The following is a 17,198-nucleotide window of genomic DNA, read 5'->3' on the forward strand; positions in this document are numbered from 1 at the left end:
AAACCCCACATGTCTTAGCCTGCTGCGGCGTTTGGATTAGTTTTTATAAGTTTTATACGCCGCAATATTTTATATAGCACGTTTAAAAACAACCTCCGTTGACCAAAGTGCTTAACGTGCTCCAAAAGCAACGAGACCATAAACACAAACAAAGCACAATGTGCAATACAAAATAACTGACAGTAGAAAAAGAATAAGGTCAATAAGGTCAAGATTAGGTCTGTCCTCGACTAAAGAACTTCTTAGTCCACTAACACTTATAGGATTTTGTCGACTAATCGATTAGTTGATTTAATTGACAGAGCTGTGAGCTTTGAGAGGTGGTTAAGACTAGAAAAGCACAATATAAATGTAGTTAATTAACCATCTGTAAAACTGAGTTTCTCCACAATTAATCCTGCAAAAGCACCACTTTAAATCTTGTGTTTACCATAAATGTGCTCAGAAGTTTCTTGGAAATAAGTAATTAAGCATGAATAAGCATATAAAATGACTAATGGACTAAAGGAATCTTAGTCGACTAAGACCAAAACAACCGATTAGTCGACTAGTCGACTAAGAGGTGGCAGCCCTAGTCAAGATATCAAAGCTCAACTGGTTCCATCTTCCTGCCGACCCTGGCTACTGAACTCTGGAGCCCTGATATGTCTGCTCTTCTCTCTGATGCTCTGAGACGATACAGGCAACACAAACACCGCTGCACAGGAGGCTAGTTAACACTATACTGGACAGCAGCTAACGTTAGCCTAGCGCTAGCTAGTAGCTGGATTAAACACTGTTAAAATGCTAACCGCTAACGCTAAACGGTGTAAAGTTTGACTGTGTTTTACTGTAGAGGATTCAACGCCGGTATCTAACAGTGTGCTGGGCTGACCAGCCAGCTGCCACTAGGGGGCGTCTACATTTCTAGGCTAACAACTAAAAAACAACACAGACGGTGCGTTCAATGAAACTGGTAAACTACAGCCTCGTGATGCATTTGAAGTTATTGTAAATGTCCTTTTCCCATCTGGTGGTTGTTTTTTTACTAGTGAAATAAGTTATTGTTATTGTTATAGATTATTATCAAATCATTTAATTTTGACCATATGGCCTCAGCAATAAACAAGCCCTTCTTTAATGTCACCGACTGGTGTTTATCACCCTTCTTTTTTCTTTCGGTTCAGGCACCGTTAATTATGTATGCGATTCATTTCGATTAATTAATCCCAGAGTATGTAATTAATTAGATTACATTTTTTTAATCGATTGACAGCCCTACTTTATTTTTTTTCCTTCAGGTCAGTCTGACATATGGTGATTTCATGCCGGTCAACGCTACAATTAACTGAAAACATAAGTTATACAAGTTACAGTTCTCAAGACGCACGCACACCTGCAACATGTCAGCTGTTTGGACATTGTTCAGCGTGTGGTCAGAAGATAACAAGTTTACAATATGAACACCTGCCAGGAGACAGCAGGGCGTGGAGGGACCACACCAAGAACCAGAACCACATCTCTCTTTAGTGGGATATTAGATGTGAAAAGAAGGAAATGGTTCTAACGTTGCTCTTTAGAGGTGTGTGGATGTCCCACACCAGGAGTCATTTATATACAGTACAGGCCAAAAGTTTGGACCCACCTTCTCATTCAATGCGTTTCCTTTTTATTTTCATGACTATTTACATTGTAGATTCTCACTGAAGGCATCAAAACTATGAATGAATACATATGGAATTATGTACTTAACAAAAAAGTGTGAAATAACTGAAAACATGTCTTATATTTTAGATTCTTCAAAGTAGCCACCCTTTGCTTTTTTTGATAACTCTGCAAACCCTTGGTGTTCTCTCAATGAGCTTCATGAGGTAGTCACCTGAAATGGTTTTACCTTCACAGGTGTGCTTTGTCAGGGTTCATTAGTGGAATTATTTCCCTTATTAATAAAAAAGCAAAGGGTGGCTACTTTGAAGAATCTAAAATATAAGACATGTTTTCAGTTATTTCACACTTTTTTGTTAAGTACATAATTCCATATGTGTTCATTCATAGTTTTGATGCCTTCAGTGAGAATCTACAATGTAAATAGTCATGAAAATAAAAAGGAAACGCATTGAATGAGAAGGTGCGTCCAAACTTTTGGCCTGTACTGTAGATCTGTTTCATAGTGATCCATTATCTGTCTATTAAAGAAAAAATAGAAAATACATATTTGCGTGTGCTGTAAAGTGGTTAGAAAAAATGAAATCAGAATCGGCCTAGAAAGTTGTAATCGCTGCATCATCTTTTTGTCCTTTTTTCAACATTTATGTCCCACACATTAATGGTCCTACCTGGCTGCCTTCCTCTCCCTGAGGGGCAGTTTGGGTCTCTTGGAGGGGGGTATGAAGCCAGAGATGAGGTCTGATGTGGGCGAGCCGGCGCCCTGCTTCTTCAGGACACTGTCCAGCGTTCGGACGTAGCTGGCGGAGTGCGTGGGCAGCTGGTAGACCAGCGGCTCCACCGTAGCCTGGGAGAAGCTGGCGGCGCGCTCGTCGATCAGCTTCCCCTCGTTCTCCAGATACTCGTCCAACATGTCGCTGCAGAACGCAGACAGGTTCCTCTTCGGCACGTCGGCACTCGGACCAGCTGCAGGATGCAAACAATAAAGAGCAACTTTGGTTTGTGTTTTTCATCCTGGACTCTATTGGTGGTTTTCCATTAGATTAGATTAGATTAGATTAGAATACCGTATTTTCCGGACTATAAATCGCACTTTTTTTTCCCTACTTTGGCTGGTCCTGCGACTTATAGTCAGGTGCGACTTATATATCAAAATATATATAATTTAACATGTTTTTACATGTTAATTCATACTGAAAACATTACCGTCTACAGCCGAGAGAGGGCGCTCTAGGCTCGTGACAACTAGAACGCTCCTAAAGACAACTGAGAAAGAAAAGAGACAAACTGCAGGTAGTAAAATATGCAGCCCCGAAAACGGTAATGGAGCAGCAGAAAGAGAGTTTGAAATGAGAGAAACTTATGAGGGAGACTGGAGAAAAGGTGACTCTTACTGCAGTGAAGAAAACAAAGAAAGCTAATCGGCTAATCGGCTAATCGTGGGCTGAAAGATGTCCAGAGGAGGAGGAAGGAGTCTGGAGGGGCTCGTTCACGGTGCAGCTTCGTCTCCACGTCTTTTAATACCTCCGTGCTCCACGCCCTGCTAGCTAGTTGTTCTGGTGCTATTGTATAGTTCAATAACTGTTAATGTGTTACGGTAACATACCGGACACCTACCGTATTCAGAGTATTGTTCTGTGTGCTGTTGTGTAGTTGAATAACTCTTGTATTTATAATCTAAATAAATGCGACTTATAGTCCGGTGCGATTTATAGTCCGAAAAATACGGTATACTTTATAGGGCTGCTCCCTCTTAGTCGACTAATCGGTCGTCTTGGTCTTAGTCAGTTACAGTCAGATCGTTGTTTTAATCGAGCATGTGGTGAATAGTTGTTAAATGCTAATTAGATTCCATTTTTTATGTAGTCTTAAACAGTGTTGGGAACGTTACTTTAAAAAAGTAATTAGTTACAGTTACTCACTACTTGTTCAAAACAGTAACTGAGTTAGTAACTGAATTACTCTATAATAAAAGTAACTCGTTACCAGGGAAAGTAACTATTCGCGTTACTGTTAAAAAAAAAAAAAAAAAAAAAAGTTGCTATATGTGAAAGAATTTGGATTTTTTTTTTTTAGCAGTTTTCACAAGTCAGTTGAAATGAGTAGAGCAGACAGGTGTTTAACGTACATAATGTTCGATATTTATTGCACGTCGACAGACAGCAAGAGATTTATCCTGCACTTCAAGTATTATCTTTGTAAGAAACAGTTACACCATATAAACTTATATGACACATATACTTTTAACACCTGCCTGTCATACGGTGGACTTCAGCCTGTGTCATAGGTTTTTGTTGTGAGGCTTTTGCTGCTTGGAGGACTTTGCTCCGAGCAGATGGCGAGCTATCATCGGTGGTGGAGGTATTGCTGGTTTCGGCCACTAGCTTTGTAGATGCGTGTGTCGTTGTGAGATGCTTCATTAAATTAGAGTTGCTTATAACGGATGTCGACAAAGTCTTCGCTCCTGAACATAATGTACACATGCACGTTCTTGCCTTTGACCACAATTAATTTGAAGTGGTGCATATCTCCACCTGGAAAATGCCAACTTTTCATCGGATTGCTCCCGACTCGCCATCTCTGCCTAATCTGTTTAGCTGTTGTGTGTGTGTGTGTGTGTGTGTGTGTGTGTGTGTGTGTGTGTGTGTGTGTGTGTGTGTGTGTGTGTGTGTGTGTGTGTGTGTGTGGCGCATGTGCTGGCATGTGTGTAACAACACTGGCTCTGATTGGCTACCATGAAACACGACTCTGCCTTAGCCAATCATAAACGCTTACCTCGTTATTAACCCACCTCCACAGTAGCTGTTAGCAAGGGATGCGTTCGGATTACACAGTTTATTCAATCAATGCATAGTAACGCACCGCATTTAACGTTAACGGCGTTGTAACGACGGGAAAAGTAATTAGTTAGATTACCCAGTTACTGAAAAAATAAATGTCTTAAATGACTATTTATTATTACAGTGTATATATTTGTATTTATTTTGTATTTGGATGTGGTTGAGTGTACACAAGGTACCTTTTAGTCATCTGTAGCTTGCCTGGACATCTTTAATCAGACTACGAGGACCACAGTGGAAATAAGTTTGTAACTTTCTTGTGTTATCCTCGACAGTTCTGTTAAATGTGCAATATCACTGTGATGGCATCTTGTTATGCATTTATTTCTGTTACTGTCTAATAAATCAAATAAAAAAAATAAAAAAGAAAACACACTGAAAGCGCCGCGTGAGCGTGTCAGCCGTGTGGCGTGTCCGTTTATATTTCGGGTCCCATGTTAACAGGTTAGAGGTTACACACCGCCCTCGTGAGACGCGTTCATGCTAGAAATAGAACCAACGTCTATTTTTCACGCGAGACGCCAGCGTGTTGGAAGAGTTTCCAGGCAAAATAGAATAGGAAAATATGTTTATATGTCATTTAGACATGAATACATATTAATAAATGACATGTTGATGTTTGAAAGTCTCAAGGTTTTGATTTAAATGTAATAAAATAAAAATCCATTTTCTAATATTGCACCTGTCAATCCAGAAGGAAATATTCTGGAGCCTATTCTGTAGGGCTGCCACCTCTTAGTCGATTAGTCGACTAATCGGTCGTTTTGGTCTCAGTCGACTAAGATTTCTTTAGTCCATTAGTCATTTTTTATGCTTATTCATGCTTAATTACTCATTTCTAAGAAACTTATGAGCACATTTATGGTAAACACAAGATTTAAAGTGGTGCTTTTGCAGGATTAATTGTGGAGAAACTCAGTTTTACAGATGGTTAATTAACTACATTTATATTTTGCTTTTCTAGTCTTAACCACCTCTCAAAGCGCACAGCTCTGTCAATTAAATCAACTAATCGATTAGTCGACAAAATCCTATAAGTGTTAGTCGACTAAGAATTTCTTTAGTCGAGGACAGCCCTAGTATTCTGCCGTCTATACTGCTGGAAGTTGTCTTTTTATAAACGCTAAAAGTCCTGATTATTTACATGGAGTCTGGTAGAAATATGCTGGCTCTATACACGCTAAAAGTCCTGATTATTTACATGGAGTCTGGTGGAGATATGCTGGCTCTATACACACTAAAAGTCCTGATTATTTACATGGAGTCTGGTGGAGATATGCTGGCTCTATACACGCTAAAAGTCCTTATTATTTACATGGAGTCTGGTGTAGTTTGGTGATGGTGATTTCGGGGCTGTTTCATGTTAAACTAAAAGGATCTTACTCTTTAACTAAAAGGTCTATCTCTGTAGGGATCCATCCCATAATGTTGTCACACACTTAGAATAATAATCTGTGTCTGTAAGTCTTTTCCTGATAAATCCAGTAATTGTTTTTAAAATGCTGTTAAGCACCTTCAGGTTTGGTTGGTGTTGGCGTCGGCGTTGGCGTCGGAGTGGGCGGAGCCTCAGATGGCGTGAATTTCTCTCTCCAACCTTTGATCTGAGTCACATCTGTTGTTTTTCCTGTTCTGGACACAAACGCTGTAGAAACACCTGCAGACACAAACAAACAGAACATGTTGATTTGTGCGTTAGTTTTCTAAGAAGAATGACATCACAAAATTAAAAAAATCTATATTTTCCAATGAGAATAATGATACAAAAACGATCATTCCCTCCAATATCTTGAATCATATCGCAATCGCAATATCACAATCGCAATATCAGTCAAAATAATCACAATTACATATTTCCCTCATATCGTGCAGCCCTACCCTTGTGTTGGTATGATATGGTTACCTTGTGTTGGTATGATATGGTTACCTTGTGGTGGTATGATATGGTTACCTTGTGGTGGTATGATATGGTTACCTTGCGGTGGTATGATATGGTTACCTTGCGGTGGTATGATATGGTTACCTTGTGGTGGTATGATATGGTTACCTTGTGGTGGTATGATATGGTTACCTTGTGGTGGTATGATATGGTTAACTTGTGTTGGTATGATATGGTTACCTTGTGTTGGTATGGTTACCTTGTGGTGGTATGATATGGTTATCTTGCGGTGGTATGATATGGTTACCTTGTGGTGGTATGATATGGTTACCTTGTGGTGGTATGATATGGTTACCTTGTGGTGGTATGATATGGTTAACTTGTGTTGGTATGATATGGTTACCTTGTGTTGGTATGGTTACCTTGTGGTGGTATGATATGGTTATCTTGTGGTGGTATGATATGGTTACCTTGTGGTGGTAGGATATGGTTACCTTGTGGTGGTATGATATGGTTACCTTGTGGTGGTATGATATGGTTATCTTGTGGTGGTATGATATGGTTACCTTGTGGTGGTATGATATGGTTACCTTGTGGTGGTAGGATATGGTTACCTTGCGGTGGTATGATATGGTTACCTTGTGGTGGTATGATATGGTTACCTTGTGGTGGTATGATATGGTTACCTTGTGGTGGTATGATATGGTTACCTTGTGGTGGTAGGATATGGTTACCTTGTGGTGGTATGATATGGTTACCTTGTGGTGGTATGATATGGTTACCTTGTGGTGGTATGATATGGTTACCTTGTGGTGGTATGATATGGTTACCTTGTGTTGGTATGACATGGTTACCTTGTGTTGGTATGATATGGTTACCTTGTGGTGGTATGACATGGTTACCTTGTGGTGGTATGACATGGTTACCTTGTGGTGGTGGGGGGGTCAGCGGCTCCAGAGAGACTCCAGGGGGGATGGGCAGACGGACTCCCAGGTACTTCAGGTCAATGACCAGAGTCGGATCCAACAGGTTCATCTTCAGACCAACTGAGTTCACACACACACACACACACACACACACACACACAGACACAGACACAGACACACAAGACATTACATTACATGTAATTTAGCTGACTTACAATTGTCAACTGACTATATATTAGAGGTCGCACGCCTCTGGAGCAACTAGGGGTTAAGTGCCTTGCTCAGGGACACATTGGTTGATGTATCGCAGTGGGAATCAAACCCCGATCTGCCACACCAAAGGCATGCATCATATCCACTGCGCCATCACCACCCCATAAAAGATGATAAAAGTCTCTCTGCATGTTGTGCAGCGTTGTGTATTCTATGTATTGATCAGTGTATGTTATGTGTTAGATAAATAGTTCTGTAGATGTCTGGTTCTATGTTTGTGGATTATGTGTCTATATGCCTGTACTGTACAACAAATTGCCTCTTGGGACATTAACGTTTTCTAAGTTGTTGAGTTTGCTGTCACATTACTAGACCCAGTATTTGCGAAAACATAGCTGAAGTGAAAGTGCTTTCACAAAACTATGTTGTTGCGTATCAATGCATATTTTTAAGTGGGTGTACGTAAATCCTGGAGCTCTCTTAGTGGGTATCGCATAGACTACACCACTGCACCTTACCAGCGTTGCAGTACTCAAGATTGGTCTTGGTCTCCAGACCACATTGTTACCCAGGAATTATTTCTCTAATAACTCCAGTACAACATACCTTCCTGCAGCACCGGGTGGATCACCTGTCTGTGTCTCATCAGCTTCAAGTCTCTCAGGAGAATCTTCTCAAAGGCAGCGATCTTCTCCTCCAAACCCTCGGCCGTCTCTACTGAAGAAACAAAACCTCGTAACATCCACTTTTCAATAAATAAATTGTCTATACTGTACATATTGTAGAACAAAATTAGCAAGCTCTATTTGTAAGTTTAGATGCAGAAAACGCCTTCGATAAAAAAAAAAAAAAAAAAAAAGTGGTTTTCATTTAAATTTTATCAAAGGTATCAGCTCTCTTTATAATAATCCAACCACCCATATTAAATTAAAACAGACATCAAACCACTGGCTCAATGGATCAGACAAAAAGACAGAATCAAAAAACAAGTTGTCTCTGTATGCAGATGATGTTTTGATTTACTTAAGTGATCCTTCTTAGGGATCTTTCACACCTGCTTCATTTAGTTGTGTTGAATGTATCTAGAGTTGGTTCCCCCCCCCCCTTGGTTCAGTCCGTTTGGTCAGCTGTCGCACGCTTAGATCGTTAAAATAGGGCCCAAAATGTCAATAAGACAACTTTGACCATTCCCTCTGTTTTTATTGTCTCTCGGGCATGATATACAAATGGTTAAAAAAAACGGTAGTTACCCTTTAAGATTGAAATATCCCAAAAAATACCCATTTATGAGTTTTAAAAGAGAGAGAATCCATTAAGATAAATATCCTTTCTAGAATCTTGTTTCCGTTTCCAAACAAATGTTCAGAAAACAAGTCTCTCTCTGTCCTATACACACACAAATTAAACAGAGATCCATCTTCTTATTCTTCCATTTAACCCTTGTGTTGTCTTCTCGTCGAACTGCAACTTTTAGTTTTTTTGAGTCAAAATTTTAAATGAAAAACCTTGATCAACCTTTTTGGTCGTCTTTTTTGACACTTTTGTGGCTTTCCCCGATGTCGCTTTTTTCAACGTTTGTCGAATTTATTCGAGCCTTTTGAAGTTTTTGTCCCAATTGTTTTTTTTTACTTTTGACATTTTTGTCACTTTTTTGACATTTTGTTTTTTTTTTTTTTTTTTGTAATGTTTTTGACGTTTGTCACTTTTTTCAAAGTTCTTTTATCAATATTTCCAAATTTTTACCAAAATTTCTGATATACAAACTTTTTGAAAATGGGTCAAATTTGACACCAGGACATCAGGCGCATTAACACATTGATTTTGAACCCATTAATACAGTCAAACACAGTATGACTGCGATAGCATTAGCATTTCTGTGTTGTTACCGTTTTCAGGTGCGTCGGCTGTTTGTTGCAGGTGACTTTCAGGTGTCGTCTCAGGCTGTTGGGCGACATCAGAAGAGTCTACAATGTGAAGTTTGAGGGCCTCCTGAAATATATGTTTGGCTTTTAATTTTTTGCATGTAAGTTAGTTTGAGTTAGACACAAATATCAACACTAATATTAGTCTTAAGCTTTGCTAGTGTTGTGCTAGCATAGTTATTTTATAACAACAAACGTCTCACCAACATCATAGCAGGAAAATCACATTAAAAGGACAATTTCGGCGCAAGATGAACCTAGGGTTTAATAACATATGCGTACCGAGTCGACCGTTCTCTGGGACATGTTTTCATGCTATTCGAATGTGTCTCTAGCTTGAAACAAGCTAGCGCGAACCGCTGATTAGCTGCTAATGCTAGCCTTCGGGGCAGAGGGTAAATCTGTATTTCTACACCACTGACAAGGCTCCAAATAGCACCACACTTCCACGGTAGCATAATGAGGGTCCCTACATGTAAACTGAAGCATTGAGAACTTTGTAAGTGTACAGACAGTTTATAACAAAGATAAATTATTAAGACAGTAGTGTTCGCGTACACAGGCAGGCGCCACCTTCAGAAAACAGTCATGACCCGTCGAACGACAAACGGCATGTTTGAACTATGTTACTGGTTGCACAGTGTTCGACTGGTCATGACTGTTTTTCCAAGATGATGATGAAATGTGATATTTTGAGCTTTGTTAGTGGTATAGAAATAGAGATTTACCCTCTGCCCTGAAGGCTAGCGTTAGCAGCTAATCACCGGTTTGCGCTAGCTTGTTTCCAGCTAGAGACACATTTGATTAGCGTGAAAACAGATCCCAGAGAACGGTCGACTTGGTACACATATGTTATTAACCCCTAGGGGTTGGGTTTCTGCCGAACCTTAAAAAATTTTCCCAGGGAACCAAACCCTACGCTTGCACTTGGCGCGCTGCGCTGGTCGCCATAGTGACGGTGCCCAGTGGATTCGGTAGTCGGCCGAACCCCAAAAATCTGGATTCGGTGCATCCCTATTTGAAACTTTGGCAAAGTTTAACAAAAACATCTAACATTGTAAGGTGGGGCCTCTGGTGATTCCCACCCCTAAAAAAACAGATTTTATTTAGTTTTACCTTCGATGTGAATGAGACAAATAACTGCTCCTCCACTTCCTCCAGGTTAGGCTGCATTTTAGTGTAGATGGAGGCATCCATCTCTGGATTAATATCCATTTTAGCAAGCTTTCGCTGCCGGGACTTCTTCTTGCGTTTGCAGGGTTTGTTGGCTGGGATTGGTTGCACCTGCTGAGAAGGCTCATGAGCATTTGCTTCTACTGTAGTCAGAGGTGGGAAGTGAACAGGCAATGGCTCTGTGCTTGCAAACTCCACCTCCATCCCAAGGTTGTCATCGATGGAGAAAAAATGCACGAGGTCTGCGAGTGAAGGCGTAGGTGACAATCCGTCTCCGCCTAATGACGAAAAGGTTGGAGACAGCGGCAACTGAAGCGCAAGGGGGGACAGTTCTGCAGGGAAGGGCAGCGACTGTTCATTTTCTTGAAATGACGGAGCGGGATCAGAGCGAGGCAAGGGTGTGGAGGTGTCAAGAGTCTGTGGTTCAGTATGGGAAGGCAACAAAGGAGACGTAACAGACGCTAAAGGAAGAGTCTGTGGTGTGGGCTGAAATGTTGTGAACAAAGTGTCTATGTACGGCTCAGGCGGAGGTAACACTGTATGCCATTTGAACACAGATGCAGAAGAGTCTTCACTGTGCTGTAGCTCTTCGGGACATACTTCTTTTGGAGTTGTTTCAGAAGTAGTGGTGTCAAGTTCGTAAGCAAACGAGATGGGCAGGGAAGGTAATGGTTCTGGAGAGCTCGCAGGTGACAAAGGCTCAAAGCCAAACGAAGAACACTCAGGGTCAGGTAGCAAAGAATCAGACTTCATTGTTGACGAGTCTGAAGGTAGTGTGGATGACTCTGTTATGGTTGGCGTTTGTGGCGAGTTTGGGGCAGGTAACACTGTGTCAAGGGGAGGTGACAATACGGGAGACAAAGAAGAGGTAGCAAGAGTTGAGGAAATGTTGGATATACATGTACTTTCTGTACAAAATGGCAGATCTGAGTTGGTTAACACTTGTTTATCACATGGTACAGCCAGCTCTGGGCCTGTGCTTTCAGCAACCGAAACAGAAGCCACGAAATCTTCAGATCTTAGTGTCTTTGGGTCTGTAGAGACAACAGCATCTGGACATGAAGGACTAGAAGGCTTATGGGCAGTTCCAACCGTGTGTCCAGTAACATTCAAAACGGTTTTATCTGGATGAAGATGTGAATCAGTATGTCCGGAGGCCTGGTGGATGAGATCTCCAGTGATGTCCTTTGAGGAATTAGTTGCTTTGCTGGTGGGTTCAGAAGGTGGACATGCAGGAGCTTCGGGGGGAGGAGAGTCCTGCTTGCTCTTGGCCATTTTAGTTTTTGTTGAATGCTGCTTCAAGAAAAGAGCCAGGGCTGGCAGAGGCAGAGGCGCCAGCCGCTTATGCCGCTTTACTTCCACCTCTGATGGAGCTTCAGGCTTACTTTTGTGGTCTGAGTCCACAGGGGAGTTCTGGGCCACAGCTGGAGCAGCAACAACATTATTGACCTCAGAACAATCTGTCCTAACATTGTCTTTACAGTCCAATGAATTCAAAAGGTCCTTATCCTTCTTAACTTTCCTCTTTGTTACAACAGTGACCGCTTTCTTTGCAGAGGATGTTTCTCTTTGTGTTTTGCCAGATATGCTGTCTCTTTTGGGAACATCTTTGCTTTTCAAAGCTGTGGTTTTAGTGTTGGTCCGCTCAGTTCTGCGAGAGGTGTTGTTATTGATGCCCAACTGCTCCAGGTTGCATCTATGCAGTGAAACGTGAGCCTCCCGAATAAGTTCAGAAAATAACTTCTGAGCTGGACGTGGACTGCTGCTGATGGAAATCAAACAATATAAACATCCCATTAGTGTCATTGGTATTATTGAGCGTCATTTGAGTCATGATATACTGTAGAACTATAACATGCTTTCTGGTAAACTCACAGGGAACACCACAATTACAGCAATGCTTTATGCATTTGTTTGGTGTCGCCACTTAGCTACTAGGCTACACACATAAGGAGATTAACACGAAGTGACGTATGTAAATGTAAGTATGTATGTTTACGAGAAGTCATGAGGCATTCCTAGGCTATTTAGTATGCGGAAAGCAGCGATTCTTCTAACCCTAAATCGATAAATTTGTTTTTAGTGTGAGAAGAGCTCCGTTAGGAATTACTTAATGAAATGTCCTAGGCCTGCAAATAATGCATGTATAGTGTGGCCTAAATTTCAGAGGAAACCTGAGTGATTTGACCGCGATTAACCAAAAATGCTACAGGGGGGCAACAGGGGGGAGTCCGATAACTTTAGACAAAATAGGGAACGAAACGGGAGCGGGACCGGATTCAGGAGTCTCTCTCGGGATTTTGCAGTCACGTGATCGGGATATGACGGGAGTATTTTCGTGGGCTTGGCATGGGAGCGACAATTGATTCCTGTGTCACCCTCTAGTAAGGATATACAAAGATAACAAAGGGACACTAATCAAACCCCATGTGAAAGCAAAAAATCTGGGCATTGACTGAGTAAAAAAGGTCTAAGATACATGTAGCCACATTTGGTGAATTGTAAAGGAAGCACAAGAGATGCGGTGGGGTAGCTAACAAAATACCATCAGGTTACAAGGTGCATAGCCATGAAACAATGCTTCAATGTATTCTCAAATGTGGCCAATGACATTTAAAAGCTGGTCTTCATTCTTATACTCTCTTGCAAATTTCACATTTGGTACAAAGAATTTGAAGAGCATGCTATCTTCACTGTCAAAGTGGAACCCTTACCGCGAACTTTCTCCAGTGACATTAGCAGCGGACTGATCTTCTTTTGTAGTGGGTTTTTTCTGGACGTCACCTGACCCCGAAGGCTTTGCATCCACTGGTTTTGAGCTTTTAGGTTTGTGGTTGGCGAGTAAAGACTTCAAGCTCTTTTTCACGGGATGTTGCTCGTTGCTTGTTGTGCCTCCATCTTTGTGTGAGTCTTTGCCAGAGTTCAATTTCAGCTTTAGAAGACCCAATGAACTGGAGCCTTCCTCCTTCAGTCCTTTTGCAAATGGGTTGTAGTCGACTTTAAGCTGAGAAAACCGTGAGTTCTGGTAAGCAGTTACTGCCATAAACTCAGTCTGAGGGAAAGTGAATGTGACAACGTTAGGACCATTTAGCTTAATGTCTTTAGCAGCTTTGTCAGTTTGGACCACGTGCAGTTGTGGCAAGTAGCGGTGCATCGGATGCAGGATGGTGTTCCCCTCTTGTTCTGAAATGTTGTTTGTGAGCTTCAATTTGTAAAAGGACACTGGATTCTGCATCCAGTGTTGACCCGCTGATGGGGAATCTGGATGAGCGAATGGTTGACTCTTAACATGACACTCTGCCTTTCCAGCAACTTGCCAGCTCTTGCCGGTCCACTTGTAACGACTGTTGTCCAACGGTTGAACGTCCATGATCAAAGAGTACTTCCTTGATGGCTGCAAGCCGGAGATTCGAAAACGGCAGGAGGGGAACATCCTGCTGCCTTGTTGAGTCATAATCATCTCCGTTTTGCATCGGAAAAACTCGTTCCACATGCTGTTGTTGTCCAGGGTCACTTTGATGCCATTGCGAATGCTAACAGGTGACAGATTGTCCAACTGATGGTCTTTTACTGTAGGAAGACCATCAGAAGTCCTGATGGGTTCTTTTGATGGGTACATTTTGGGTGTACCCATCATATCTGCCTCTTTATTGGTTACGGAGGTGCTTTGCTCCATCCCTCCTTCGCTTGCCTTCCCCGGTTTGGGAACAACGAAGCGTGCGGGGGGATGGTCCGCGGCAGGTGCCGCTGCCGGGGTAGTTGCCCCTTCCTGATGGAACACCATTCCTTTCTGCTTCTTCTTCTTCTTAGAGGCCATGAACGGGTCCCAGACATCTAAAGAGCAGGAGGATCCCACTTTTTATACATCTGTAGATGGTTCAAGAAGGCATCCTGAAAAACAGAAATGATAAACTTCATTAATTTGACATCTGGTCTTTTTCTGATAAAAAATAACCTTTAAAAAGTTCTTCAACAGAGAGGTACAGGAGGCCATAGCCATATTCAGACTGATCTCATGAAGTGGCGTATGTAGGACACGCCAATTGGTATCAAGACACATACTCGCTTTTTAGCGTGTTTATCGATGCCGTTGCAACATCTCATGTTCAGGTGTTACAGCGGATTGTTTTATATTTTACCCCCTGGGTTACCCCTGGTTGCGATATTTTTTTTCGCCACTATGGTCAAGCCAAAACCCGCCCTTCAATAGCATTCACACACTACTATTGGTCAGGCGTCCATGCTTACATGTACAGGTCCTATCCCCTGACCAATCCCCTAACCCTAACCTTGCGTTTTAACCCAACCATAACCTTAACCACTCGAGGTGAAATGCCTAAGGGTGCTGACACATCAGGCCGATAATCGGACAGTCTGGCGAGGTCAGTGACTCGAGTCTGTTCGGTGTGTCCCGGGGGGCTGTCGGCATTCATTTTGGCCGACCTGACATGTTCAGTCGGAGGGGGGGCAGTCGGGAAATGGAGGAGCGGGATGAGCGTGACTAGAGTCTCTCATAATCTGAGTAAAATCTTTGTTGATCTGAAATGAAGACAGATTCAGCAACTGCACGGCCTATTTCTCTCTTCAAATGTTCTCAGAAACACGTGTCTGTGAACTATTTCAGTCCGATATGAGATCAGATTCTGAACGAGACGCCTTGACAGTCTGGCTTTGAATTTCCGGAGAAAACAAACCTGTGTGACGCATTCGTCCAATCAGCTGCCGGTTTTCATTTCTTGGGCAACAATACAGATCAGCGCCGCCTGCTGTTATAGAGACGTATTACGTCTCGTCTTTTTGGTCGGTTCTGAGGCACTTTTTTGGACCTCGGGGACGCGACTGATCATATCGACGGGGTTTTCTGTCAACGGTCGGCCGTCGGCTAAATGTGTCTACACCTTAACCCCCTCCAATCGGCCCTGTGTGTCAGCGCCTTAAGGAAACTACCACACAGACCTCCACTGCCAAGCCTCCTACCCACCAACACCAGATCCACCATAATTAACCATAATGTGTTGTATGTAATTTTATCTTGTGATTTTATACCTGTCATTATTTTAAAGGCTGCCTGTTTTACATCTGGCTGGGGGGGGGACTACCGAAGAAAATTAGCACTTTTGAGCTAACTCGGGAACATTTACATTGTTTCAATGTTGATTAATGCTCACTGTCCCCTTTAAAAAATAAAGAAATTGAATCCATCGAACACTAAATGGATGAGCTGGAACTCAGCATAGCAACGAACAACTACACACGGAACTGCTGCGTGATGATTATCACCAAAACCTGGCTGAACCCACTCATCGCGGACACCGCTGTGTAGCTAGCAGGCCGAGCTAGCTACCGGCAGTGATCAAGACAAGAACTCAGTCAGATCACATCCAAACTACCCCTGATCCCAGCATACATCCCGGTCAGAAGGACTATCAAAACCTCACGTTTGTTTATAGGATTCGTGTTACGTTACTGCTGATGAAGACCCAACGTAGGGCTGGGCAATATATCGATATTAATCGATATCGTGATATGAGACTAGATATCGTCTTAGATTTTGCGTATTGTAATATCGTGATGTGACATGAGTGTCTTTTCCTGGTTTTAAAGCAGTCCCTCCAGGATTTCGCGATGTCGCGATCGCGCCAATTCAAGCAAATTCAACCAAATTCAACCAATCACCGCGACTTTGGTGCGACTCGCAATTTTGTTGCGTTCTCCTGCAAAGCGTCGTCATACGTCAGCAAACTCACTTCCTTGTTTTGTTCAAAAGATGCAGCAGCATGCGCAGCAGACATGTATGCTGCCAACCTCTCACATTTAACTACAAAAATAACAGCAAAGGACCGTGAAAAACAGCATCCAGATGTTCTTTACGTAAACTGTGGCGAGTTTGGGGCAGGTAACACTGTGTCAAGGGGAGGTGACAATACGTGAGACAAAGAAGAGGTAGCAAGAGTTGAGGAAATGTTGGATATACATGTACTTTCTGTACAAAATGGCAGATCTGAGTTGGTTAACACTTGTTTATCACATGGTACAGCCGGCTCTGGACCTGTGCTTTCAGCACTGAAACAGAAACAGAAGCCACGAAATCTTCAGATCTTAGTAGGGCTGCCACCTCTTAGTCGATTAGTCGACTAATCGGTCGTTTTGGTTTTAGTCGACTAAGATTTCTTAGTCTATTAGTCATTTTTTATGCTTATTCATGCTTTATTACTTATTTCCAAGAAACTTCTGAGCACATTTCTGGTAAACACAAGATTTAAAGTGGTGCTTTTGCAGGATTAATTGTGGAGAAACTCAGTTTTACAGATGGTTAATGAACTACATTTATATTGTGCTTTTCTAGTCTTAACCACCTCTCAAAGCTCACAGCTCTGTCAATTAACAAAAGTGTTAGTGGACTAAGGAGTTCTTTAGTCGAGGACAGCCCTGGATCTTAGTGTCTTTGGGTCTGTAGAGACAACAGCACCTGGACATTACGTAAACTGTTTTGCAAGACGTGCAACGATTTAAAAGTCGCTGAAGTTTCAATCCTGGCTGTCGGCGCTCTGCAGCGGGTGGGACTACTGCTCCGTTCCCTCCGCGACTTACGCTTGCACACACA

At 42.1% G+C, this 17,198-nt stretch overlaps 1 protein-coding gene across 5 annotated transcripts in view; it reads right to left on the reverse strand.

Moving 5' to 3' along the window:
• mgaa (MAX dimerization protein MGA a) overlaps positions 1–17,198 on the reverse strand; it is a 54,203-nt gene that overhangs the window by 32,005 nt on the left and 5,000 nt on the right. For 3 of the 5 annotated variants that reach the window (XM_028565413.1, XM_028565412.1, XM_028565409.1), the window contains exons 2-8: positions 13,309–14,485; positions 10,538–12,359; positions 9,386–9,488; positions 8,106–8,216; positions 7,287–7,406; positions 5,998–6,138; positions 2,316–2,610 (exon numbers count right to left, since the gene is read on the reverse strand). In XM_028565413.1, the coding sequence (XP_028421214.1) occupies positions 2,316–2,610; positions 5,998–6,138; positions 7,287–7,406; positions 8,106–8,216; positions 9,386–9,488; positions 10,538–12,359; positions 13,309–14,411 (3,695 nt within the window). In that variant the 5' untranslated portion in view covers positions 14,412–14,485. The remainder of the gene's footprint in view (positions 1–2,315; positions 2,611–5,997; positions 6,139–7,286; positions 7,407–8,105; positions 8,217–9,385; positions 9,489–10,537; positions 12,360–13,308; positions 14,486–17,198) is intronic. The other 2 variants (XM_028565410.1, XM_028565411.1) reach the window with 2 other exon arrangements.

Source organism: Perca flavescens, chromosome 20 (assembly GCF_004354835.1).
Source record: "Perca flavescens isolate YP-PL-M2 chromosome 20, PFLA_1.0, whole genome shotgun sequence".
Classification (NCBI taxonomy): Eukaryota; Metazoa; Chordata; class Actinopteri; order Perciformes; family Percidae; genus Perca; species Perca flavescens.